General features: G+C 41.1%; 1 protein-coding gene across 1 annotated transcript; it reads right to left on the reverse strand.

The window, feature by feature from the left end:
- Window positions 1–248: 248 nt before the first annotated feature.
- Window positions 249–27690, reverse strand: LOC122659613 (mediator of RNA polymerase II transcription subunit 27-like). Its single transcript, XM_043854713.1, has 7 exons — window positions 27389–27690; window positions 22309–22474; window positions 16224–16698; window positions 948–1007; window positions 789–857; window positions 597–640; window positions 249–527 (listed from the first exon to the last, which is right to left on the reverse strand). The coding sequence occupies exons 1-7, from the start codon at window positions 27666–27668 to the stop codon at window positions 344–346; spliced, it is 1278 nt and encodes a 425-aa protein (XP_043710648.1). The 5' UTR covers window positions 27669–27690; the 3' UTR covers window positions 249–343.
- Between the last annotated feature and the right edge of the window lie 49 nt (window positions 27691–27739).

Raw genomic sequence — 27739 nt, forward strand, 5'->3', positions numbered from 1 at the left:
CATTCAAATATGTACACAAAAAGGCACAACAACGAGTAGAGAAATTCATTGTGGACATATTATCCAAGAGGCCCCTTTTTTGTTTAGAATCTGAATAATGCTTAATATGACAGTGTGAATCTACCCCAAATCCCCAATACTATACAGAAATGTAATGGTCTCCAAAACAGTCCTCACCCCCCCGCCCCCCAAAAAAAAAAAAGGGTTTCCAAATAAAGAGGCAATAAAAGTGTAATAACATCATTTTTAGAAGAAAAATATCATTTCAGGACTTACAATTTCCTTGGATATTAAGCCTTGCAGGCGTACCTGAGCTAATGACAATGATAAGCAATGGATGTAGCTATACTTGATCTGAGGAACACCCAATATGATATGCTGTTGCGAGATCTAAGCTTTGGTCCCTAGTTGACAAGGAAGATGGGATTGATGAACTTTTAGTACCAGAAGAGTGCCAATAAGGCCGATGAACAGGAGGCAACAGTATGGCTGATGCTGAATCCATTGTCAAAAGCCGCCCACACTTACTGCATTACAAACAGCATCAGAACTCATATCACAAAAGCTATGGATCAAGAATTCAAAGTGAAACTTACCTGCAAACTTGTGTAAACAGTGTTTGATAACTGCAGATCCAATGCTACAGAGACAATTCATGCAAGCATTAGAAGAGTTGAAAAAATATTTATTGGCACAATTTTTACCGAGAACATTCAAGACAGGAATCAAACTAGGTCTATCAAGTCCCATCACACACCGCGTGCACACACACGAGAGAGAGAGAGTACCAAAAGAAGATATAGTGTTGTATCAGTTTTAATACCAAGAAAATATTGCAATGCCTTGACAGCATGTTCCTACAATAACATGATGAATGGAAACATAAGTTAAAACGTATCCAGTCAAACTACAGGAAACCTAAATAATTAAGCCACAACAGATCTTACCGAGATATGTCTATATAAATGATAGACTGAAAACCCTCTTGAATGAATGTAACTTCCTCCCTACAAAAAATTCAAGAATTTAATACACTGACTATAACCCAAGGTTAAAAGCTCAACAGAAAAAGGGGAGGAGTGGGGACTGAATAAGATATGTATTTAGCAAAGTCAAGCTATTAGGTAGAGAACCAGAAGCTTCACACCTAATTCATTGGTTCCTTCACAACACATTACTTGAAATCTTGAATGACACCAACAGTTCAAACTTTGAAGCTAGCTTGAACAGAAATACCACAACTGCAATAAGTATCAAATGAAAGGATATCCTGGACACTAAACGTATAAATTTTTCAGTTTTGGCCTAGCCATTAAACACTGCTTCAGAAAGGCATTGGAATAATATGATTTTTGAGATAATTCCTATAGATAAAGTTCACTCACCCTACTCCAGTATACACGCATTAAAGTTACACAGGTTCCATGCTTGTAATTTTTAACATAAGATATAAATAAAATTTAATAATTTAATAACATGATAAATAATAAATTAAGGGAAAATGGCCTTTTAGTGGTACTTAGGCAAATAAGCACCAAAAGGTGCTATACTTCCAAGAAATTACCATCTTCACTGTTTGATCGCCACTTTGAATTCATCATATTTTTCTAATCCCCTAGCTTTCTTGATCAACACCATCCCAACCCCATGTTCGCCCTCTTTTTTTCCTTTCTGAAACCCTTTCTCTTTGCCCTCTCTCCCTCCTCTGCATGCAGACATCTGTGGTTGCTGGGTCTGGAAGAAGCTCATTGACAATTTGGACTATTTCCAAGGTTGGAGAACAAATATAAACAAAAAGGCTAATACGAACCTGATATCAAGTGGGGGGGCAGATATTCGTAGAGAAAAGGCTATCCAGAGCAAGGAAGGGTCCAGATTCGGGACACCATCTCAGAATACCAATGGCTCCATGACACCACTAAAGACATTGAGAAGAACTTGATTGATCACCACCAGGTTTTCAAAGAGATGGCTGCTCTAGTGGAGGCCCAGGGTCAGCAGCTCAACGGTATTGAGAATCATGAAGCCCATGGTCTGAACAACACAGAGAGCTCAAGGAAGTGGATGAACATTGCCATGGCTCTTGTTACCATCCCCTTCACATCTTCATGTTACCAACCTGATTGTTGATACTGGACAGGTAAAAGAACAAGGGAAAAGAAACAGGAAAGGCGAGAAAAAATAGGTCCTCTTTGTTTTTGAAACTAAAAAAAAAAGGTTCATTTTTTTTTTAACTTCTCCAAAGCCCCATCAAATTTTTTTTGTAACTTCTGCAGATCCCGATCAGTTATTAAATTTTAATTTTTTATTTTTACTTTGTTAGGAATTGAGGAATGAATAAACCAAGTGACACCTGCTGTCCACCACATGATGCAATATACTCAAACCCATGTTATGACCATGGTTTAAAGTATTGGTACGTATCGTATTGTATCGGCCGATACGTATCGGTATCTGTCGGTACCAATACGTCTCTTTTTTTTTTTTAAATGATGTCTAGGATTGTATCTACCGATACGGGCTGATAGATACGATATGTACCGATACTTCAAGCCATTTTTTTGGTGAATTAAAAAAGCCAATTTCACTCATAGACTCGACACAAGTCCTATTCTAACAAAAAAATGAAGGAAAACTCTCAACCAAGAGACTAAAATCTTGCATTTAATCTTGGTTTTTCACACTTTTGGACTAAAAAATGAATCAAGGAGTGCTACAACATCATCCTTTGCATCATCCAATACTCTTCATGGGTATAGACAATTACAACATGTAAGAAATCTCAACTTTTATAACAATTTCAAAGTGCCGCACTTGTCTGGTTATACATTATTCAGAAGTCTTATTGTATATGCATGATATATGACATATATTGCTTGTTTATATTGTTTTTTGTGTCCAAAAGTGTATTTCCAGGTGTATTTTGATCATTTTCATGCATTTCTGCACCGATCGATACGTATCTCCGATACGATACCCGATACTAATACTTTAAACCTTGGTTATGACATGAATGTGCTACTTATAGGTATGAGAATTTGAGTTACTCATCTGCAATAACTTAAAGCTTTGACATAGCAAGAGTTGGCTAAATTTACTCCACTCCCCTGTTGAACAAGTAACAATCAGATCTGCAGAAGAGGCCAGCATGCTTCACTGTAAAGCCTGTGGGAGTTGTACACCAGACAGGGGATGGGATCCTGTCTTCGCCTCCAGGGCTATAGCAACCAAGCCTTAGGCAACTTATATCTCCCCCACCCCTATCCCAAAAAAAAAAATCCTCCTTTCATGTCCCAAAAAGAAAAGGAAAAGGATTTGAAGCTTCTAAATGTATTCCTTCAATCCTGCGTTTAGAGATATCTCCAAACTGCACCCCCCCCCCACCCCCAACAACAACAACTCGGCCTTATCCAACTAAATGGGGTCTGCTACATGGATCCTTGCCCTCCAATCAGCTCTATTTTTCCACCCAAAAAAAAAAAATCAGCTCTATTCGAGGTCATACTTGATACAAGGCCTAGGCTATGCATGTCTTTCCTCACTTCTCCTAAGGTAATTTTAGGTCTGCCCCTGACTCTTTTAGTTCCTTCATCTGAATCAAATCACTCTTCCAGACTGGAGCAACAAAAGGCCTTCGTTGAACATCGCCATGCCACCTCAAATGATTTTCTCGTAGCTTATCATGTACCGGAGCTACTCCCAAATCAGGTCTAATATGATCATTCCTTACTTAATACATCCTAATTTTGCCACTCATCCATCTCAACATTCTCATCTCCGCTACACTGAGTTTATCTATATAATGCTTCTTAATTGCCCAACATTCCGCACTATACATCATAGCTGGTTGTATGAGCGTCCTATAAAATTCTCCTTTAAGTTTTAAACGAATATGCCGATCACACAACACTCCGGACGCACCTCTCTGGAGAAAATCGAGACGAAACTTGGTACAAGTCAGGTTTCTACCATATTCGCACATTTCGGTAGTTTTGACCAGTTTCGACCAGTTTTGTCGAGCCTAGATCAATTTCGGTAGTTTTGACAAGTTTCGACCAATTTTGTCCATCCTAGACCAATTTCGGTAGTTTGACAAGTTTCGACCAGTTTCGGTAGTTTCGACCAGTTTTGATAGCACATGACATGTCGAATTTTGCCCAGGAAATACCAGGTTTCCACCTGGTTTCGGTAGAAACCTGGGAAATTTCAATTTTCTGGCAGGTCGAAACCGGCCTCGGCACCGAGATTTAGAACCTTGAAACCAAAAAGCGGTAAAATATTCATTTGTTTTGATGTCTAAAAATTTATTCAATTCAAAGCAATTTTAAACAGCATTTACATAGACCAAATTAAGTTTGATTGGAACACAACTCATTCAATCTAAACTAGATTTAAGCTATCTTGGATTTGTTTGAATAGCTTTCCAACAAATCCAAGGTTGCTTAAATCTGATTTATATTGAAGGAGTTATGTTCCGGTCAAACCTTATTCAATACCATGTCCAAGAACAATATACAATATCAAACTTGGGTCAAAACCACTAGTATTATTTTGAGTGTTCTCTATGTGAACTAATGCATGGATTGAGTTCAAAATGTCAAAAATAGACAGCACAACAAGAATCAGGAAAAAAATTAAAAATTTCTGGGCCTCGAAACCAAGGTTACGAGTTGGCTTGGAGAAAGTACCAAGTTTCGACTGAGATATTGTCGAAACCTAGGAAATCTTGGATTCTGGCTGGTTGAAACCAGTGTCGGCACCAAGTTCTTGAACCTTGATTGTGGTTCAATTACTGCTGAGTTGAAAGCTGTCATTCAGGATGATGCAGGTCCAAGCACTAAGAAGAAGAAGAAGAAGCCATGATATGGCTGCTGTTTTGTTTTTTTTGTTGGAGCCTTTTCTTTCCCACACTTAGTTTCATTTCAAGTACTATAGCTATTAAGGGTAAATATGTCTTTTGCCCTTTTAATTGTTTAAGTGGTGTTTTTTAAAACTTATTAGTCCCCCTCCACGATTTCTATTGAGGGCTGGAGGATTTGATTTGTATTAGGAATCAGTCTTAGGGTCTTATTCCTAACTGAATTAGGAGTTTGATTTGTATTAGGAATAAGTTTAGGCTCTATTCCTAAACTGAATTGATGTATGGCCTTTGGCCATATTATTCTAAATAAAGCTCAACGTGGGAGGCTCCCCCACAGTTCAAATAATTAATTTCAGCTTCTAAGCTAGCTGCTGCCATAGCCGATTGCTCGCTGAGTGTACATCGTTGTGGATCTCAAGGTGGATAGGGTAGATGGACTCCTGCGATTCCTTGCATCGTGAAGATCGGGAGGTTTCTTCAAGTTTCTCAAGCTGCTGCCTTTGATCTCTTCAAATCCAGTAAGTTTGAATCTGAATTTTGTTTAAACCTTCTTCTTCTCATCCTCCAACCATAGCCTTCAAATCTGTCCAGCCTTTCCCTTCACTAGACCTAATCCAAACCCCCCCCTCCATCCATTAAACCCTAACCTCCATTAAACCTGCAATTTACCCATTCGATCCATAGCTTGAATTTCAAACAACCCCCTTCCAGCCATCTGATCACCACCAAACTACCATCGAACCACCCTCTCATCCCCTCCTATACTCGATCCAAGTTTCAGCCCCAAACTCCCACTCTAACCCCTTCATCTCCTTGCTCCATTAAAACCCAAACCCAAAACCCTAAAATTCGATTCTGCCCAATATTGCAGAATTTCAAAACTACTCCAAATCCTAACTTTTTTTATACCATATTAACCCCCTAGACCTGCCCATTAATACCCTATAAACCCCTTTCCCAATATCCAACCCTAACCCTAGTTTTGCCTTAAATTACTAAACCCTAACCCAATCGACCAGCCTTTGTGTGTGACCCCATTACCCTGGCTCCTAGTGGGATTACTCCTACCTAGGACTACATTAAATTGGTATCAGAACCATGGACGAACATGGCAATCCTATTGTTGATCCAGCACTACCACCCCCACCTGATCCCATGGCTGCAATCATGGACATGCTCCATAAGATCAGTGATCGGTTATAGATTGTAGAACAAAAGCAGACTGTGCCTCTTGTAAATAACCCTCTTTACGTAGAAGAGGACAGGTTTCAAGTTCACTCTGAGGTACATAGGACTCTAGGAAGGGATGAATATCATAGAGATCATCCCAGAGGTCACAGAGACCACAAAGATCATTCCAGACACCACAGAGACCATTTCAGACAACACAGAGATCATTCCAGACACGACAAAGATTACAGGGATCGACGTAGGCATGACAGAGATGACTACAGAGAAGACAGGGGCAGAACTAGAGAAGACCCTCGAAGACCTAACTTTGAGGAGTACATGAGATCCTACTTCACTGCAGATGAAACCACCAACAGAAGGTCAAACTCGAGCTGAAAGAGTTTGATGGGAACCGAGATCCCCAGGTGTTCTATGACTGCCTTGCTGCCCTGGATGATTACTTTAACTGGTATGACTTGCCTGAAGATCGAAAGATGAGACTGGCACGTACCAAGTTGATTGGCCCTACCTGAGAATGATGGCGAAAGACAGAGAGAGACATGGAACCCGAAGGTGTTGCACCTACTAATTGGGAGGACATGAGGTATGACTTGAAGGAGAAATATTTGCCCAAACATTACAGAGCTCAGATGCAAGATCAACTCAACTCCCTAAGGCAAGGGACTATGACTATATCCGAGTATATGCAGAAGTTCGATTGTCTTTCTTCTCATACTGACACCAGAGAAAGTGCTACTCAGATGCTGTCTCAATTTCGGCTGGGATTGAGGTCAAACATTATTAGGGCTATTGGAGTTGCTGATGTTCTGGACATCAAGGACTGCTTTGAGAAAGCCCTGAAGGCTGAAGACCTATTGAATCCTAATAGAAGGTTTGGCTCCACTGCTGTAGATACCAGGAAATCTTTTCCAGCATCCAAACCAACTAATGGTTACAATAGAGGTAACAACATTACTGCTGGTTCTAAACGGACAGCCTACTCTACTGGTAGCTCTTCTCATCCTACACGTGTAGACAACAAGGGCAAAGCTCCAATGACCAACAATGATCCACACACATGCTATCACTGCAATGAAAAAGGGCCATTATGCCAAGGATTGCCCACAAAAGCATAGGCCAATTCATGTAGCTGAAAAGGAAGAAGAAAACCTTGATGATATTGATGAGCAGGGTATTTATGCATTACCCCTGCTGATGATGATGATGGGGCTGCTCACTTTGACGACCTGGGTGATGATTTTGAAGATACCCGAGGTATTCATGTGGTAGCACATATATTGAGTGCTGAAACCAAAGGTGAAGATTGGTGACGTAGTTGCATCTTCTATACTTGCATGGGAGAACGCCCTACCCAGATAATTGTTGATAGTGGCAGTTGTGTTAATGTTGTTTCCGAAGGCTTTGTAAAGAAGGCAAATCTGAAGTTTGAAAAACATCCAATGCCATACAAAGTCTCCTTACTGAATGGGAATAAACTAGAAGTGAACAAGAGAAGCTATGTTCCCCTATAGGTCCAGCACTATTCAGAGGAGGTTAGGTGTGACATCATCCCAATGAGGATGACTGATGTTCTATTGGGAAGAGTATGGCTATACGACAATGACGTTGCTCTCCTTGGAAGAAAAAACCAGTGTGTGTTTCAGCATAAAGGAAAGCAGGTTACTTTTCACCCTCTTAATTTGCCTGAAGAGATGCGTAGACGCCGTACCATGCGCACCAATCAGAAGGGGACAGAATCTGGAAGCCACTTGTTAGCTGTTCCACAAAAGGAGTTTGAGCAAACCAGCCATGATTCAGGCCTGGTTCTTGCCGTGGTGACTCAAGAGGTTGCTGCCCAGTTAGAAGTGAAGCTTACACAGCCCATTAATGACTTGTTACAAGATTTTTCAGATGCAGTGCCAGAGGAACTGCCCAACGAACTGCCCCCATTGAGAGACATTCAGCATGCCATCGATTTGGTACCTGGTGCTATGTTACCAAATCTGCCCACCTACAGGATGAGCCCTACAGAGCATGAAGAGCTTAATAAGCAAGTTGGAGAGCTACTCCAAAAGGGGTTTATTGAGGAGAGTCTAAGTCCTTGTGCTGTTCCAGCCTTGTTGACTCCAAAGAAAGATGGTTCGAGGCACATGTGTATGGACAGCAGAGCTATCAACAAGATTACCATCAAGTATAGGTTCCCAATTCCTAGGCTTGATGATATGTTAGACATGCTATCCGGTTCTATAATCTTTTCTAAGATCGATCTTCGAAGTGGGTACCATCAGATTCGCATCCGGCCTGGAGACGAATGGAAGACAGCCTTCAAGACTAAAGATGGACTGTTCGAGTGGAAGGTCATGCCCTTCGGCCTGACGAACGCACCTAGCACATTCATGAGAGTCATGATACAAGTACTTCGTCCTTTCTGGTTGTTTACTTTGATGACATCTTGGTGTACAGTAAGCATCCAGATGACCATATAGATCACTTGCAAAAAGTTCTAAGAGTACTCAGGCAAGAGAAGCTGTTTATTAAGTTGAAGAAGTGCTCCTTCATGCTGCCCAAGGTTGTTTTCCTTGGTTTTATCATCTCTTCAATGGGTGTTGAAGCTGATCCGGAAAAGGTCAGAAGCATTGTTGAATGGCCTACTCCGAAGACATTCACTGAAGTACGAAGCTTCCACAGTTTGGCATCTTTCTACAGGCGATTTGTTCGCAATTTTAGTGCCATCATGGCACCCATAACCGAATGCACCAAGCAAAGTAAGGGCAAATTTGAATGGACAATAGCAGCTCACAAAGCTTTCCAGGTGATTAAGAAGAGAATGACTGAAGCTCCAGTGCTACGCCTGCCCAATTTTGACCATATATTCGAAGTTGCTACTGATGCTTCCCATATTGGTCTAGGAGGAGTTCTTATGCTGAAGGGGCATCCCATTGCCTTCTACAGTGACAAACTTAATGATGCCAAGACTAGGTATTCTACCTATGACATTGAGCTTTATGCTATTGTTTAGGTATTGCGACATTGGAGGTACTATCTTATTGGTAAAGAATTTGTCCTGTACATTGATCATGAGGCACTCAAGCACCTCCATTCACAGAAATCCATTAGCACCAGCCATGCTAAATGGGTTGCTTATCTACAGGATTTTAATTTTGCCCTCAAATACAAGTCAGGAAAGGAGAACACAGTGGCTGATGCACTGAGCAGAAAAGTCCTGACCTTGAATACATTTTCAGCCCATGTACTTAGCATCGAGCAGATCCGAGGAGTATGCTAGTGACAAGGACTTTCAGGTCCTCTATGCTGATTTGAAGCAGGGTGGACAGCACCCTAAGTATTCTATACATGATGGTTACTTGTTCTTAGGAACACGACTCTACATTCCCAACTCGTCCCTCCGGCATCACATTATATGGAAGTTACATGGAGGAGGCCTGGGAGGACACTTTGGGAAAGATAAAACCATCTTGAAAGATACTGATGGGTACTATTGGCCTCACTTGGCCAAGGATGTAGAGCATATAATCAGGAGATGCCAAGTTTGCCAGCTAGCCATAGTTGTCACGGCGTCACGGCGATCCAAGTCGGTGGAAGGGTGTCACGTCGATATATCGACATGTCGCCCGCCATGGCGTTGCCATGGCGAGCATGTCGACCATGTTTAATTTTTTATTTTCTGTATTTTTAATGTCATTTAGTATGCTATAATATATGTCCTATAACATCAAAAATCAACATGAAAGTGTACTACACTACTACTAATATACTATGCCACTATGGTTTAATTCATGAAAGTGTAACTAATATCCATTAGTGTATATGAAAGTATGAAAAATTGAAAATATAGATTAACCTGTCAAAATATCGACCGATATGCCAACATATCGTGGAATGGCGTCCATGGCGATGCCATGACAACTATGTAGCTAGCTAAGGGTGCCAAGCAGAACACGGATCTCTACTCACCATTGCCGATCCCTCACCAGCCCTGGGTTGACATCAGTATGGATTTTGTACTTGGGCTGCCCCCTACCAGAGAGAGATTCGACTCCATCATGGTGGTTGTTGATAGATTCACCAAGATGGCTCACTTTATCCCCTGTCGAAAAACACTTTATGCTTTCCACATTGCCAAGTTATTTTTCAAGGAGATAGTTCGCATCCATGGGCTGCCAAGTACTAGTGTCTCTGATCGTGACATAAACTTTATGAGCTACTTCTGGAAGACTTTATGGCTGAAGACAAACACCAAGCTTCTGTTCTCTATAGCATTTCATCCCCAAACTGACACCTGACGGGCAAACGGAGGTAGTAAACAGGAGCCTTAGTAACTTGTTGAGATGTTTGGTCAGAGATTATGAGAAGACATGGCCCTCCATCCTTGACATTGCTGAGTTTGCATACAACAGTTCTGTGAACAGGACCACTGGACGTACCCCTTTCGAGATTCTTCTTGGGATAGAGCCCAAACGTCCCATTGATCTTATTCCCTCACCCCCTCAAGCTAAGGTAAGCGTAGAAGTAGATGAGTTCCTCCGCCATATCACCGAGGTACACACTGATGTTCGAAGGAAGATACCACTCAGTACTGATCACTACAAGGCCACTGCTGATAAGCATCGCCGATTCGTTGAGTTCAAGCCTGGAGACATGGTCATGGTCAGGGTGAACCCTCAGAGACACCAGCCGGGTGTCAACAGTAAACTTCACCCGAAGAAGATGGGTCCATACAAGGTGCTGAAACGTATTGGACCCAATGCTTATATTCTCGAGATTCCTGTTGATATGGGCATAAGCAATGTATTTAATGTGGCTGATCTATATTTGTACACGGGACATCACTCAAACGATGGTGATTCGGAGCATATGCTGAGGCTGCCCCAACTCAAGCCACCCACTGAAGATGTGATCGAGGAGGTCCAAGACGACATGCATAAGACCACTCGACACGGCACTGGTTATCATTCCTTCCTTGTCAAATGGAAAGGTCGCCCACGCCAGGACAGTACTTGGATCCATGCAGATGACTTCAAGAAGCTTGATCCGGAGTTGTATGATCGATATATGGTCTTCACCCATTTATCGGAGATGAATGTTTCTAAGCCGGGGAGAGCTGATGCAGGTCCAAGCACTAAGAAGAAGAAGAAGCCATGATATGGCTGCTGTTTTGTTTTTTTCATTGGAGCCTTTTCTTTCCCACACTTAGTTTTATTTCAAGTACTTAGCTATTAAGGGTAAATATGTCTTTTGCCCCTTTAATTGTTTAAGTGGTGTTTTTTAAAACTTATTAGTCCCCCTCCACGATTTCTATTGAGGCTGGAGGATTTGATTTGTATTAGGAATTAGTCTTAGGCTCTTATTCCTAACTGAATTAGGAGTTTGATTTGTATTAGGAATCAGTTTAGGCTCTATTCCTAAACTGAATTGATGTAAGGCCTTTGGCCATATTATTATAAATAAAGCTCAACGTGGGAGGCTCCCCCACAGTTCAAATAATTAATTTCTGCTTCTAAGCTAGCTGCTGCCATAGCCCGATTGCTCTCTGAGTGTACATCCTTGTGGATCTCAAGGTGGATAGGGTGGGTGGACTCCTGCGACTCCTTGCACCGTGAAGATCGGGAGGTTTCTTCAAGTTTCTCAAGCTGCTGCCTTTGATCTCTTCAAATCCAGTAAGTTTGAATTTGAATTTTGTTTAAATCTTCTTCTCATCCTCCAACCCTAGCCTTCAAATCTGTCAAGCCTTTCCCTTCACTAGACCTAATCCAAACCCCCCCTCCATCCATTAAACCCTAACCTCCATTAAACCTGCAATTTACCCATTCGATCCATAGCTTGAATTTCAAGCAACCCCCTTCCAGCCATCTGATCACCACCAAACAACCATCGAACCACCCTCTCATCCCCTCCTATACTCGATCCAAGTTTCAGCCCCAAACTCCCACTCTAACCCCTTCATCTCCTTTCTCCATTAAAACCCAAACCCAAAACCCTAAAATTCAATTCTGCCCAATATTGCAGAATTTCAAAACTCCTCCAAACCCTAGCTTTTTTATACCATATTAAGTTATTAACCCCCTAGACCTGTCCATTAATACCCTATAAACCCCTTTCCCAATATCCAACCCTAACCCTAGTTTTGCCCTAAATTACTAAACCCTAACCCAATAGGCCAGCCTTTGTGTGTGACCCCATTACCCTGGTTCCTAGTGGGATTACTCCTACCTAGGACTACATTACCTGCGCCTTTTAAACATTATTCTGATACCCAACCGATTTTTTCATATTTCAACATCATACCCCTGCAAAGAAAAAGACTCATTGACTTGAAATTTTTCTAAGGCAAAACATTGCCACAATGCTCGATGCAAGTCACAAGCCAAATCATGCACACATGTGCCTTGCGCCCAACACATACTGACTTGTCATGGTAGCCTGCACACATAGGCCTTCCTTGTGAGTAGCCTGGGCATAGTGCTGCCTGCATGTGGAATACCTTCTTGTGTTGCTCTGATGTGAATGGCATGCCATGGCCAAGTGTCATGCTGCCTATGCCCTTTGTATGCAATGCCACTATGAGGCCTCAACCTTCAACAGCCATGTGGCTTCATGAGCAACCCAGATGCTGCCATCTTGATCAATAGAACCACACTAGGCTGCCACCTCAAGAGTTGCTACCATGACATCGGCTATCCATATATGCCACTCACACATGATATCATGACCATACCCACGAAATGCCATGCATCACAATGCATCCCCATGCCCATATCATCATCCACATGCAACCATTCTAACGCCATGTCTATGCTCATGCACCCATTTCTCATGCATTATCCATGCCATTCATGACCCACATGCATTTTCCATGTAACAAGAATACATCATAAATCGCATATTCTCATGTGACATCATGCTACACCATGTACACACATCACTTGCATATCATTTCCATGCGTGTGCATCCACATGACCCATATGCTCAAAACATGAAAAGTGGGACCCACATCACCAAATGTCTGAATACCATCAGAACACCTCAGAATACGTGTTGTATGTGCCGTATCCCCTCCAAACTCGCAGCCTGCCCAGATTTGCTTTTAAATCGTGCAACTGCACAGAAATCAACATAATTTCTCCGCACAAACTTGGAATTCGGTGATTCTAGTTGCATTGTGAAGATGACTCATCACACTACAACTCTCCAGTTAATGACTTCTTCATATTCTACCATTTGGCTATCTCAAATTGGCTCCAAAATTACCCCTTCTGCGTGCTCCTGCGATGCACTTTTGGAAACTGACATAAACTAAAATCTCGTTGCTTCCAGCCTCTGTTAAACATTACCACACACTGCCACATGCCCAGAAGCCTCAGTAAACTATCCAACATGTGTCGGACTAGTCTGACAAATCCGACTATGCCAACTCAACCAATACACTGCCATAACACTGTACATGTCTATACGGCCACTGGTGCCCACTGTCAACTACCACATTGTACCAACAAACTGTATCACTGCCATTCCTCTGCTCATTGTGCTATCTGTGTGAATGTGTTGCTTAACTGACTGTGTTGACAACAATGACAATAACACCAGCCATAGTCCAACAAGTCGGTTTATTGTGATTCCATTCCAAGGGAGTGAGATTCTACGGTAGTAGAAACGCATTTGGTAACATGGAAGTGTTTCTGTACTTCTCTACCTCCACCTCCACCTCCACCTCCTCCCGCTGCAAAATGGGGCAATAAAAAATGGCAGCTGAAGCTCCTTTCTCTAGTTTTAGCACTTTCCATCTCTAAAGAAACCTTCTCAAGGCAAACTACTCTCCAAACCGCCTCTCTCTAATCTCTCTTACTCCATTCGTGCCTTAGCTGTGCTCATTCAAAGTTGCTCTTGTGGACAAGACCAGCACAAGAAGAACGACAAACAAAGCAAAAAAGAAGGGAAATTCACCCGATAGCATAAGAGAGAGGGAAGGACAAAACAAAAGAACCCTCTGCTCCGCTTTGTCGGAATTCAGAAAAACCGACTGTCACACCCAGTGAAAGGCCCAAAGCCCCGATTATTTTTTCTTTTTCCAAGCATTCAAAACGAACTCCGACCATTTGACATCCACCATCAAACCACTGCGCCTCCTAGTCCTCCAGTAGACAGCCACCATTGGGGCCTCATCGGGTGAGGCGCAAAATGTTGGGAGAAATCCCATCTGTATCATCGTTGGGCCTCTCTCGTCTACGCTATTTATTTCATAAGCACATTAACTTCTCTTATTTTATTTTCCTTTTCCTTATTTTGAGTTTCTGAGATGATGAGAGAAGAGGATTGACGCTTTATGCTCAGTTTCATTTGGTAGATTGAAGTTCTCTTCTACAAATTATCGCCGATTCCTTTTTGTCTTGAATCAGAAATGTGGAGTTTATTTAGTAAGAATATGGATTGTGATCCTGGAAAAAATGTTCTTTGTTCAAAGTCCATTAATGTTGGTTGAGATGTTTGGAGTTCTAAGGATTCAGCTTCTTTGGGCTGATCATCTAGCCATCATGGTCAATGGAATCCTCAGTGCGATCGGAGAGAGATGAGAGTGATCAGAGGGAGATGGGACATGAAAGGTGGGGTAGGGAGTTGCAGAGGGGGGGGTGTGGGATTGCAGAGGGTGGAGATTAGAGAGAGATGAGAGAGTGGGGGTGAGAGAGATCGCAAGTGTCATGCTCGGGCTTAATTAAATTTGAAGTGATTCTCTAAAAGAATAAAAATAAATTAATAATTCTACATTTTTATTCTCAGAGAACGTTTTGGACCAATTCGTTCCGTGGGGACACAAAATCAACCCGGAATTGCCAAACGCAATTCCACTCCCAAAGTGTTCCCCTGGAACCAAAAACCAGCAAGCTTCTCAGCCCTTGACTCAACAGAAAATCTCCTTAAAACCTTGGCTCCTAATCTGCGATTAGGATCGGCTGGCTGCTTCAAATGATCTCTGAAAACCCCTTCCGCCCCTCTGGCTTCAACATTGAGCTTGATAGCACTGTGGGGAGGTGGTTCCAAACATGTTGAATACATGGATAATGGGTGGCTGAATCTCCATCTTCCAATTTCTTAATATAGGATTCATTGAAATACCCTGAAAGCCTCCACAATGACATCCCATCTGGTTGTCTCAAGCATAATGAGCTCAATCACATGAGAGCTTGAGCGCTGCCAACCTCTGGAAGTCCTGTTATTTCTCTTCTCCCAAATAGTTCAAATGATGGTCCAAAAGGCATCTTGGTCAATTATACATTTAGCACCAATGGAAGACACTTCCACCATCATATGGTTGGATTCTTTTGCTAAATAAGCCATGCTTAAAAGAGACAAATTAGAAACAAATACAAATAGAATATATAATTACAAATTCATTTTCTAGAAAAGTAGTTTGCTTTAAAGCAAATGAAGCATTAATTATGTGCATCATTGAATCTGTTCAACCACTGTTCTGCTGAACCAAACTCTCATTTGAGCTCCTATTCAACATAGCAGCAGCCAGCCACATCCCTAATTGCGCGTTGTAATTTTTCTTTGATTTGATTTTTCAATTACAAATCCAAAATCTATTTCCCAATTCTTTTCTAATTTTTTAGTCCTCATTTGATAAGGATTCTCAGTTTCCTAGTTGAGACAGGAATCCAACTTCCCATCTGAATCAGAATTTCTTTTATCTTCCCGAATTAGACTGGGATCTCACCTCTCCTTCCTAGTTGAAGCAGGATTCTGAGAACCTCTTTTATTGGATTGGAAATCGAAAATATTTTTCCCAATAGGATTCGGAAACTTCAGTCTCCTAGTAAGACTATGATTCTGTCCAAGACTCCTAATTGGAGCAGCATTACTTCTATTAATACAACTAGGATTGTAGATTAAGGGTTCTTAATCAAACAGGGTAGTAACTTTCCCCAACTTCAGCTTCCTAATAGTAATGGACAACTTTCTGTTTTACAAGGTTCCTATTTTTTGAGCTATTAAACTGCTCCTCCTGATCCCAATTGTCTGTGGACCCTATAACATTTCGATTTGTACATTAGTGCACCTTAATTGGCATCATGGAAAACTTTAAACCAATAGGTGAACCACATAAATGGCAAAATATATTAAATAAATCATAGCACTGAGAATCAGATAATGGCATCCAGTTAGAATGACTACCTCATCCGGAGAAAAGAATGCTACAGCATCCGGATCTATAGAACCAGGTGGATGCAATGATACTATTGCCCTAAAAAGAGAAGGCACCACCAACTCAACAACAGCAACCTGATCCAAAGAAACTGCTTCTAGAGACTCTGTTCTTAATTTATTCGAACTGTTGAAATTATGCTCCTTAGATGATTCTAGAGAGTTCTCTTTAGCTGAAGGCAACAGTGAAATAGCCCTTTTCAACCAGTCTAAGCATTGGTAAGTGAAAATTCTTACATTAGGTGCCTCCTTTTCCAAACGCATTAGAACGCCAGATAATGTTTTGTCTTCAATAAGCTCTTCTTTTTGACTTGCTATTGATGCCTGGGAACTGCAACGTTTCTTTAAAACCAAGGATTCTCCAGCAGAAGATTGGCCAAATGGTTCATCTTCAAGGTGGGGAAAGAATCGTCTCTTCTGACCAGTGAATGCCTTGAGAGCCAGCCTGCATTCATGTTAAAAGAAAAAATTAAGTATGAATATTATTGCTGAATGCTACGCCATTGGAAGTCTCTGCAGCAGTAGTATACTTTTTAAGCCAAGTAAATTACATGAGAAGGATAAAACAAATAGCACAATTCCATTGTTTTTAGGCACCGCAACAAAAGATTTACGAACTAGCAAATTGGCAAAGCAATTTTAAAATATTGAAGTACCAACTTTGATTTATTATGTCAACATGATGTCAGAATGATGTAGATAGACATACAGGGCTGCTGGAAGAAAGGAAGGAGGGCGGCATCTGAACCGAGGTCCAATTCTGGACCTATTTGAACCAGTTGACTGGGCTGGACTTATTCAAGCTCGCATGAGCTAGTTAGTTCTTTATTTGGTTGCTTTCATTAGTTGTTTTTATACCTAATTAAAGTAGGAGTTTGGTTTTCAGTTGTTTTTAATTTCAGCAAGGATGTAACGGCTCCTATTCATGGTAGGAGTAGGATATCAGTTTCCTAGTTGGAGTAGGATTTCTATAAATACATTGTAAAGCTGTTCAGCCAAGTTTCAGATTATGTTTAGTCTTAAGAGACTGTGTGAGACAGTGGGTGCGAGACCTGACCTGAGATAGGTCTAGTTCTTCAAACTCCTCTTCTCACATACGCTTTGAGTATATCCAAACCAAGCCTTAGGAGACTGTTTGAGTCCATAAAGAGCCACACTTTCCCATTGTCATTAGGATGCTTGAACCCAGGAGGAGAGTGCATATATACCTCTTCTTTTAGGTCACCATGTAAGAATGCATTCTTTACATCAAGCTGGTACAATGGCCAATCAAGATTTGCAGCCATTGAGAGAAGTACACGAAAGGTTTCCTGATAGTCAATGCCATACACCTATGTATAACCCTTGGTGACAAGTCTTGCCTTATACCTCTCCACAGTACATCAGACTTGAACTTGACTGTGAATACCCATCTGCATCCAACAGGGATTCTCCCTTTAGGGAGTTCAACAAGGTCCCAAGTGTGATTCTTCTCAAGAGCCAACATCTTTGTGTTCATTGCTTCTCTCCATTTTGGATCTGCCATAGCCTCCGCTACATTCTTGGGAATAGATATGGATGAGATAGCCACAATGAAGGCTATACCTGTAAGGGAGATAGAATCATAGGAAACAAACTTGGCAATGGGATTAGTACATGCCCGAGTTCCCTTGCGGTGAGCAATAGGAAGATCTAAGTCTGAAGATGTAGAAGTAGGGGAAGGTATACCTGTCTCGATGGATGGAGGCTCGGGATGAGGAGACGAAGAAGGATTTTGGCAGGTCTTCTTTATAGGAATCCATGAAGAAGGATTTCTCCTGTCCTTAGTGTACACCAGTAGCTCCCCCTGTTCTCTGTTCACCTGTGCACTAGGAGGCTCCCCCTCAATATCAGTATCCACAGAACTTTTCTTTCCCTTGTCAATCTAAAAAGGGAAAATAGGAACAAAAGAGGAGAAAGGAAATGAAACAAACTCGGGAACCTCTTCACCCTCAACACCACCACCAAGAGATGAACACTCCCCCTGAAGAGGTGACTGAAAATATTGTATGGTTTCAAAGAAATGGACATCTTTGGAGAGAAGCCACCGACGAGTAGGAGGATGATAGCATTTATACTCTTTAGAGGTGGAGGAATACCCAAAAAAGATGCACTTTAGAGCCTTAGGAGCCAATTTAGTGTGGGCAGATTTGCTAATATGTACATAGCAAATACAAGGGAAAGAAAAGAGATCCCGAGTTTGTTTCATTTCCTTTCTCCTCTCTTGTTCCTATTTCCCCTTTTCAGATTGACAAGGGAAAGAAAAGGTCTGTGGATACCGTTGTTGAGGGGGAGCCTCCTAGTGCATAGGTGAACAGAGAACAGGGGGAGCTACTGGTATATACGAAGGACAGGAGAAATCCTTCTTCATGGCTTCCTATAAAGAAGACCTGCCAAAATCCTTTTTCATCACCAAATCCTGAAAAAGACAATGGGTACGGAAGAAGGTGACAAAGCAGTTCAAAGATTTAGTCAATTGGCTAACTGAAAAAGGTTAGTGGCAAAGTTGGGAACATGAAAGACAGACTTCAAGGGTAAAAATGGGGTAACCTAGATATCTCCCTTACCAGAAATGGAAGAGAAGGAACCATCAGCAATTTTTACCTTACCTTTCCCAGAACAAACAGAATAGGAATTATACAGCTGAGAACTACCAGTCATATGATCCGTGGCACCCGAGTTAATGACTCAAGGTGTGGTGCCGGAGGAGGAAGAGGCCTATAGTGCAGTGGAAGTAGGGGTAGCAGAGGAACCATCTAGGTGGGCTACAATCCGGCGAAATGCAGCAATGTCTTCTTTGGAAAGAGAGGATGGATCAGATTCAATGACCCCAACATGAGCCTTAGGCCCCTTCTTCCGCAATCCCTTCAGTCCCCTAGAGGAACCAGAAGGGGGCTTCCCATGGAAATCCCAACAAAAATCCTTCGTATGCCCAGATTTGCCACAATGGTCAGATAAGAATCGGCCCTTTGCAGCTCTCTTATCAGCTCCCTTAGCACCCCCCCTTATCAGCTCCTTTAGTGGAGTCCTGAGGGGTGGAAGAAACAAGGGCAAAGCGCTCAATAGTGGGAGTAGTCCCCATGGCACCCCTACGGGTCTCCTCACTCTGTAGATATCCACACACCTCCTCCAGTGAGGGAAGACTTGGTCCGGCAAAGATTTGTACCCTAAGAGGCTCAAATTCAGAATTAAGACAGCCAAGGAGAAATAAGACCCTCTCTTTCTCAAACAACCGGTGCACCTTGACCTCATCATCAGGACACAACTGAAGATCTCTATAGTGATGATCATACTCCTCCCACAGGCCCACAACAAGACTATAGTAGTCAGAGATGCTCCTATCACCCAGGCGCAGGCTAACAATCTATTGGAGAAGTTGGTACACCTTTGTAGAGTCCCCAACTCGATCAAAGATACGGGCCACACTATCCCAAATGTCTTTGGCAGTCTCCTTGCCCATAAACCTTCTTCCAATCTCAAGCTTCATTGAGAAAAGAAGCCAAGCCATCACAAGAGAATTCCCAGTGTCCCATTTGGAGTACCCTTGCTCGGTAGGAAGGGGGGCCTTGATGCTACCATTTATGTACCCCATCTTCCCCCTACACCGAAGAATCAATTTCATGGATCGGGACCAATACAAATAGTTTTGGTTCTCAAGCTTGGCAATAGGAAGTTGGATATTGGGGCTCTCAAAGGAAGAAGGGGGAGATGGAGCTGTTTCCACAAGGGGCAAGGGTGTTTCGACATTTTTCTCACCCATATTTGATCTTAAATCAACCACTTAGAAGGAGTAAACAGCAGCATTTCAAGCAAACAGGTTTGTCTCAAAACCATAGGCACAAAAAACAAGGCAAACAATAGCCAAAAAAGGCTTGAAACACTTGTAGATCTTCAAAAAATACTGAAATAGCAGCTGATTAAAGAGGAGTGATGCTCCTTACCCAAAGACGATGCAAATGGACCATAAAAAATGGCCAAACAAGGCTCTATTGAAGAGCTGGTGCCAATCTAGAACCCTAGCTGGCAGAAATCCTGGGCAGAACAGCCAAACCGAGATTCAATGTGGATAAATGGGTGCTTGCAGAAGGCTTGAGAGAAGCCAAGGAGATAAAAGAGGACCCCGAAACGAAACTAGAGCACTAGGAAGCACTCCATTTGGATTCCAAACGAGAGAGAAACAAGCTGGAGAAGATGACCTAACCAGTCCTTCGAACAGCAGCAGAAAACAAGTGAATGAAACCCTTCTTCACACTCCAAACTTCCTTCGAACATTTGCAAACAGCAGGATCAATGCTTTGATACCATGTTAGCTTTTGGAGTGGAAGAAGAAGAAGAGAAGAAACTCTAGGAGAGCAGCCACGATTTTGGTTTGGTGTGTTATGTCTCAAAACAAGAGACTAACATGCTTATATTGAAAAGAATATATAATTAAACACAAGCCCTTGGCCTTATACAAATGACACAAAGAATACATAAAAGAGGGGTTATGTACATATATACCCCTGATACAACTATTCTTAACATGGGTTTAATTTCAGTTTCACTATCTCTGGGATCTCAACCATGAGATTACCGTTTCCTAAATTACTCCCAAATCGTTCATCGGATTATTTCTATCTTTTGCAGGGTTCTTATCCTTCCTATTAACTATTGTTTCCTAGAGTTTGGTGATAATATGAGAAGTTTGAAAATTCAGTCAATTTTGGGATTTCCTATCTGAGTGGGAAATGCAAGTTTTAATCAATATAACATGTTTATCACTTAGATTTCTTCCTATTACTGTTATTATTATTAATTGTTTTCTGCCGCTGCATTTGATTACTATATTGTGATAATCTGTGAATTTGGAAAACTGCACTTGCAATCCTGGTGGTTGTTAGGGTGTCTGTTGGCAGCCAGTCACACTATGCCCTTATTAACCGGGCCAGGGTGTGACAACTGCACTAACCTCGTCTCTAAAAACATTCGCAAGGTGGGATTGAAGACAAAGCCACGCCCCACTGCATACAAGGTTACATGGGTGACCAACGCTAATCTTAAAATTATTGATAGGTGTTTGCTCACTTATTCTATCTGTGGGTCGTGGATAAGGTACAATGTGACGTCCTCCCACTGAAGGCATGTCGCATTCTTCTTGGACGACTATGGTTGTTTGATAAGAAGGCACAACATTGTGGGCATACGAATACCTACTCTTTGGTCATTGCACTTCTTCCCGCCAAGGACCTCCCCGAGATCTAGCTCAAGAAGTTCCACTATCATTCAGGAGAGAAAAAAAGTTCCCTTTTTTTTATCCTTCCCAAATAGACCGATCATCATCAGTAGACCAGCACACTCAACCAATCTAACAAGTGATCCTTATCACCCATCCTCCACCTTAGATAGAGAACTTCCTACAGTTTTAGCTTCCCAGCCACCCTAAAGTGAAGTTTAAACAATAAAACCAACATTAGTCTCATATTTCCATTTAAACATTAATTAACATTTCTACACATTCAACCTCATTTTCACACATGTTGTCATTTTGTAGCAGTGTCATACTCAAAAAAGTTCCCTTTTTTTTATCCTTCCCAAATAGACCGATCATCATCAGTAGACCAGCACACTCAACCAATCTAACAGGTGATCCTTATCACCCATCCTCCACCTTAGATAGAGAACTTCCTACAGTTTTAGCTTCCCAGCCACCCTAAAGTGAAGTTTAAACAATAAAACCAACATTAGTCTCATATTTCCATTTAAACATTAATTAACATTTCTACGCATTCAACCTCATTTTCACACATGTTGTCATTTTGTAGCAGTGTCATACTCATATGTCATGTTGCCAGTAAAGTTCTCAGAAGTAACAAAATCTTTCTGTCGAAACTTGTGCGTGCAAAGCATAGTCAATGCCAAGAAAAAAATATTATGTAACACCATGGAGAGGAAACAGAAGAAAAATATGGAAAACTCTCAAGTGATTAATCAATGAGTGTAAAATATTGACAACTTAAATAACTTCTTCTACCACAATGTCCAAGTTCTCTCAATCTACCTGGCTCTGTCAACGGCTGATGCACCAGCCTGGCCAGCCAGTTGACGTTTCCATGCATATGCAACGACAGCACCATCTGGACAAACAAGGGGCATATGCAAACCCCAAGAATTACTTCGCAAACAAAGAGATGCAGTTAGAACCCCGGAGTCTTGCAGTTGCCTTCCTATAAATTAAAGAATGCAAATATTAAAAAATGCTAACTTATATCACAGTAGAAGTTCCATTCTTAAACAACCAAAAAAAGGCATCTCATTGGTGCTCATCAATGAAATATCCAATTTCCATCCTTTGAATAGTCAGACATGGTTAAAAGGTGTAAATCAATCATATTACAATCTCCTTCAGTCAGCAGAAAGGCAAGGTGACACATAGTAATGTTTTTTTGGCAGTTCAATCAGAACTGAAGATTATTTTTTACAAATTGAAACATTGTTTATCTCCAAAAGGAAATAGATTTAAATGCTCATAGGAAACACTGTTTTCCGGAAAAAGAAAATATTAAAAAAATAAAAATAGTATTAGAAGCTGAAGATCATAACCAAGGATCAAGAACTCGGTGCTGACACTGGTTTCACCAGGCCAATTCGAAACCGGGGTTTCGAGGCCCAGAAGTTGTTTTTTTGCCTGATTCTTGTTGTGCTGCCTATTTTTGACATTTTGAAGTACCAGGCCAACTTGAAACCACGGTTTTGAGGCCCAGAAGTTGTTTTTTTGCCTAATTCTTGTTGTGCTGCCTATTTTTTACAATTTGAACCCAATCCATGCATTAGTTTCAAATAGAGAACACTCAAAATAATACTTGTGGTTTTGACCCACATTTGATAGTGTATATTGTTCTTGGACATGGTATCAAATAAGGTTTGACCGGAACATAAGTCCTTCAATATAAATCAGATTTAAACAAATCCAAAATTCCTTAAATCTGATTTATATTGAAGGAATTCTGTTCCTGTCAAACTTAATTTGGTGCGCGCAAATGTTTTTTAAAATTGCTATGATGTAGATTCTGGCCAGAGGAAGAAGCAGAAGAACCATCGAACCAGGTCCTTTTTTGGGCCATAACTGGACTGGCTCGAGCCAGCACAGTAGGACCAACTCGAGCCAGCCCAGCCAGGCTTCTAGAAGCTGCCCAAAGATGCTCCACGATTTTGACAGCTTCTCCTTTGACCAGTCAACTAGGATTGGTGCATCTTAGTTTCTAATTTTGCCTTTAGCAGTTACTATATTTACTAGTTTCTAATTGTGTTCCTTGCATGTTGGCTGAACTATAAAGCCTAGTTTCTATTTTCATTAGGTTTCTATTTTTTTTTGAAGTTGCTATTTCTTTTAGGAGTTACTATTTCTTAAGTTTCTAATTTTGTAAGCTGACCGATTCCATTAAATAGGTAGCCCCTCTTGTAATAGAAACAGATTTTGAAGAAGAGAATTTTCTAGCCAAGTTTGCCATCGATTATGAGAGTAATTCCCAGTTTCAACAGCTGGGATAGCTGTGGGTGAGAGACCCAAACTGAGTGAGCCATTCCTCTAGCCCCTTCTCTTCTATCTTCTCTTCTCTGTCTTCTCTTTCCCTTACAATCGAACCCTGTGTGCTGCTGCTTCCCTGTGATCAATACAAGTGCTGCGAAGATTCAATCGAAGGCTGCAAACAACTCCACAATCCAAGGCTGTTGCTGCTACTGCCTCCTCCATTCGAGTGAAGACTGCTGCTGCTCCTGGACTTGAGTTCCTACTGCAAAGCTGCATATCTCCCACAGTCCTCCATCAAAACCTGCTGGGTTTTGGAGCATAGAACCACACCATCAACCACCCCACTCGATCCCAAGTCTGGTCCATCCCGTTGGCTGGATTGCTCCATATTCATAAACCTTCTATTTTCATTCCACTCTCATATCTTCACTTCTATCCATCAGAATCTCACCAAAATTGCAGCAAAGCTCCTTCATACCCAGCCCTACACTCGATCCTTCTTGGAGACCAAGTGCAGTGCTGATTTGCAAGTTTTCTACAAACCTTTTAATTTGGTATATCTGCCATATCCCAACTCAGCCACCCGAATTGAGTGAAACTTTCAGCAGTGCTTTCCCTCCATACAAGCTTCAATCGATCCAAGTTTGGTTGCATTCCCATGGCTGGTTTGGTTTGAAACCCTAACCTTCTAATTCTGCCTTTGTTTCTAATTTGGTTTTGTGGGTTATTTGGGACTAGTATTCTACTCTTACATTATGCTATGAATGGAAATAAATTTGTAGACATCGAAACAAATTAATATTTTACAACATTTTTTGTTTTTAGCAATGACATATTATTAAGATTTATGGAATTTTTAGATTTGAGGAAAACCCTAGCATTTAAAAGTAGAAAATTGCACCTACCGCCGAAAATCCAGTTTTTGTTCTTGAACTGGAGGGGTTGACTTTTTATTTTTCTATAATTTGATTTTTAACTAATTTTCTTGGATTCAAATAGGGGGTATTTGCTTATTTATGAATAATATCTGAAGTATATGTATACTTAAATGATAGCTGGCATAAATAAGTGTTCAGGTCAAAACTTGCGAAATTACCGAAATATGGCCGAAACAGTGTCGAAACCATGCGAAACCTGTTGAAACCAGGTCGAATTTAAAGTTGACCTATATCTCGTCCGGGCTGCAAAACCGAGTTCTTCTTCCATAATCATAACCTAAGTTATCCACAGTGGCAAGGGGCACTGATTGCATAAAAATTTGACAAATCCCATTCTGGAGACAGGATCTGATAGCCTCAGGATAACCAGCAAATCCAATAAAACAAAAAGAAAAAAGAGAAGTAAATAAATAAGCGAAGAATACAAACCAAAGCTTCTTCTGTGGTGGTGATGAGTCAGACTTAAAAAGGCTTTTGTACATAACATCTATACCAATCTATTTTCAAACCAAAGCTTCTTCTGTGGTGGTGATGAGTCAGACTTAGAAAGTCTTTTGTACATAACACCTATACCAATCTATTTTCCAAAAGAACAAAATTTAATATGAAGGCAATTATCCCTCTGTCTGTCTTAAATTTATATCCAGAATAGGAAATCCAAACTGGTCTAGAAAATAACTTGAAGATTTTGATAGTTGTAATACAAAACATTGTAAAATGTGTTTCAAGGCTATCTTCAACCAGTAAGCAAGTATTGGACATGGTTGTCTTGGTGAATGTAATAGGCTAATAGCAATCCCTCTATTCAATAAATGAGTAGTAATACAGAATGGCTCAATCTTCAGTTAAATTGCCCAACAGTCATGTGACTCAGATGAGAACAGGATAGAATAGAAGACAGGAGTACCACAGAAAACGAACAATTGTGGGGCTAGACAGAGAAAGGAGATCATCGCGTTTGGCTTAGTTAAAGATCATTTACTGAGTAATAATTAAGAACAAGCAAGCATAATTGTCACGGCATCTGAGTCACCCTGGTCATTAGCCTACCTTGTCTCCGATGGTCCCATCTTTCCTATCAGGTAGCAATCCCACCTGCCATTAAGCCTGACCTGACCGGCTCGTATACCTTTTTCTTTTTAGTCGTTATTGAGTCTTATGGGATACTTCTTATAAAAACTATAGCCTTCTAAGGCTAAGAGGAAGAAAAGATGGCGCACGGCGTGTCAAGATAAGGCTTTTGTACAGCCACTCCTAAACTGCCACGAAAATATTTTAATTTCTCATACTAGTTTTGCCACTCATCCACCTCAACATCCCCATCTCACCTACCCTTATTTTTATTTATATGGTGTTTCTTTGTCACCTAACAGTCACTTCCATACAAACATTAATGTCCAAGAAAATTTCCATTTGAGCTTTAGTGCAATGTGCTGAACACATGACACTCCAAAAGCACCTCTCTATCTCATCTGTCCTCTCTAATGCTATGAACGGTATCTTAGTCAATTTCCCTTTATATGATAAGATGTTGTATCTCTGTCATTGAAATGCATGACCCTAAGTAAACCAGTGTCCTTAAACCAATAGACATAGCTTCTTAATCCTATCCTGGTCAGTTCTGGAATATTATATGGTGGAAGGATCAATATGTTATTCCATAGATAAGGGCCTTACTAATAAGTCTCTGCTCTTTAAGGTACAACAAAATAGTAATCAATAGAAGTCCAAGGGGCTTTCTAGATTTTCCAGTAAAATCAGAATCACAGGAGAAAAATCTTGAGTGAAATTTCCAGTCCAAGTCCAACTGCTAAAGATAGGTGAATTTGAGGTCCCACAACTAAGGACAGAGAACCCTACGGATCCCATGCCCACGGATCTTATTTCTAGGAATAGCCAATTTAAGTACTGTCCTAACACTTTTAATTTGGGCAGGTTGAGATCAGAATTCAGAACCCTATTTCTCTTCAAAAATGTGTAGCCTAGAGCAAAAGAGGAGAGCTTCGCATTAATGCTGCAGGAAGCATCAAGTTGAGAAGCTAAATGAGACACCTCTTTTTTCCATAAATTTATGGAATTAACATGCATACTCAATGGGAAGCATGAACTTTGATACTAGTACAAACTGCTAATGGGAAGCATGAACTTTGCTACTGGTACAAACTGCTCCATGTCTGGCTTCTTGTCCTTTAATTTTTCAGATCCAACCAATTCAGCGAAATGAATGTTTATACATCATTATGGGAAAAAAAAGAAAAGCCTGGAATCTTCAACTTACAGTTTATGAATTGCATTTCACTTATGACACAGCTCTTCGCCTGAAATTTATAACAATTTCAAGGGAAAAAAATGCCTAAAATGTCATAACCAACAGAAGAGCAGTAGCGGAAAAGGCAAACTACTAACATACAACACCTCCATAATATTACTGATTTTCTTCTAGAGCAACAAATGACAACTCTAGGGTCAAATAATAGTTAACAAAGTTCAAGAAAAGCCCCCCCCCCCCAAAAAAAAAATGATTCCTCTTTATACTATGTCAATAATCCCAATCTAAAAGCTGAACTTAACTTTTGGACTAATAAGAAACTAAAACCGTCACTACAGACTGAGAGTGGGGGAAAGTGAAGAGAGGAGGCATAATTTGTCCAAATGTAGTAGCAATAAATTACCGATGGCTCGGAGATCTTGAAGGTGTTGACGCATTAAAGCCTCCTCTTTGAGGATCAAATGTAAGGGTTTGTTGGACTGATGAGGCTGCGCGGTGACGAAAAGTGCTTCGAGAAAGCGATCAACACCTATCCTGATGTCAGCAATGAGGCGACCCGCGCGCCCAAGAGACTCCATTGCCATCGCCACCTGCTTTGGTGGTGCGTCCGCCGGTGTTTCATTGGTTTCCTCCGGCAGCGGCTGTGTGGTAGTCGTCGCCGGCGCCTGCAGTCGCTGCTGCATTTTACTCCCGCACAACAGTGTTTTTTCAAAGGAGGGAGGTACCGTCACTGTTACGGACTTACGGTAATATT

The sequence above is a fragment of the Telopea speciosissima genome, chromosome 1 (genome assembly GCF_018873765.1).
Source record: "Telopea speciosissima isolate NSW1024214 ecotype Mountain lineage chromosome 1, Tspe_v1, whole genome shotgun sequence".
NCBI lineage: Eukaryota > Viridiplantae > Streptophyta > Magnoliopsida > Proteales > Proteaceae > Telopea > Telopea speciosissima.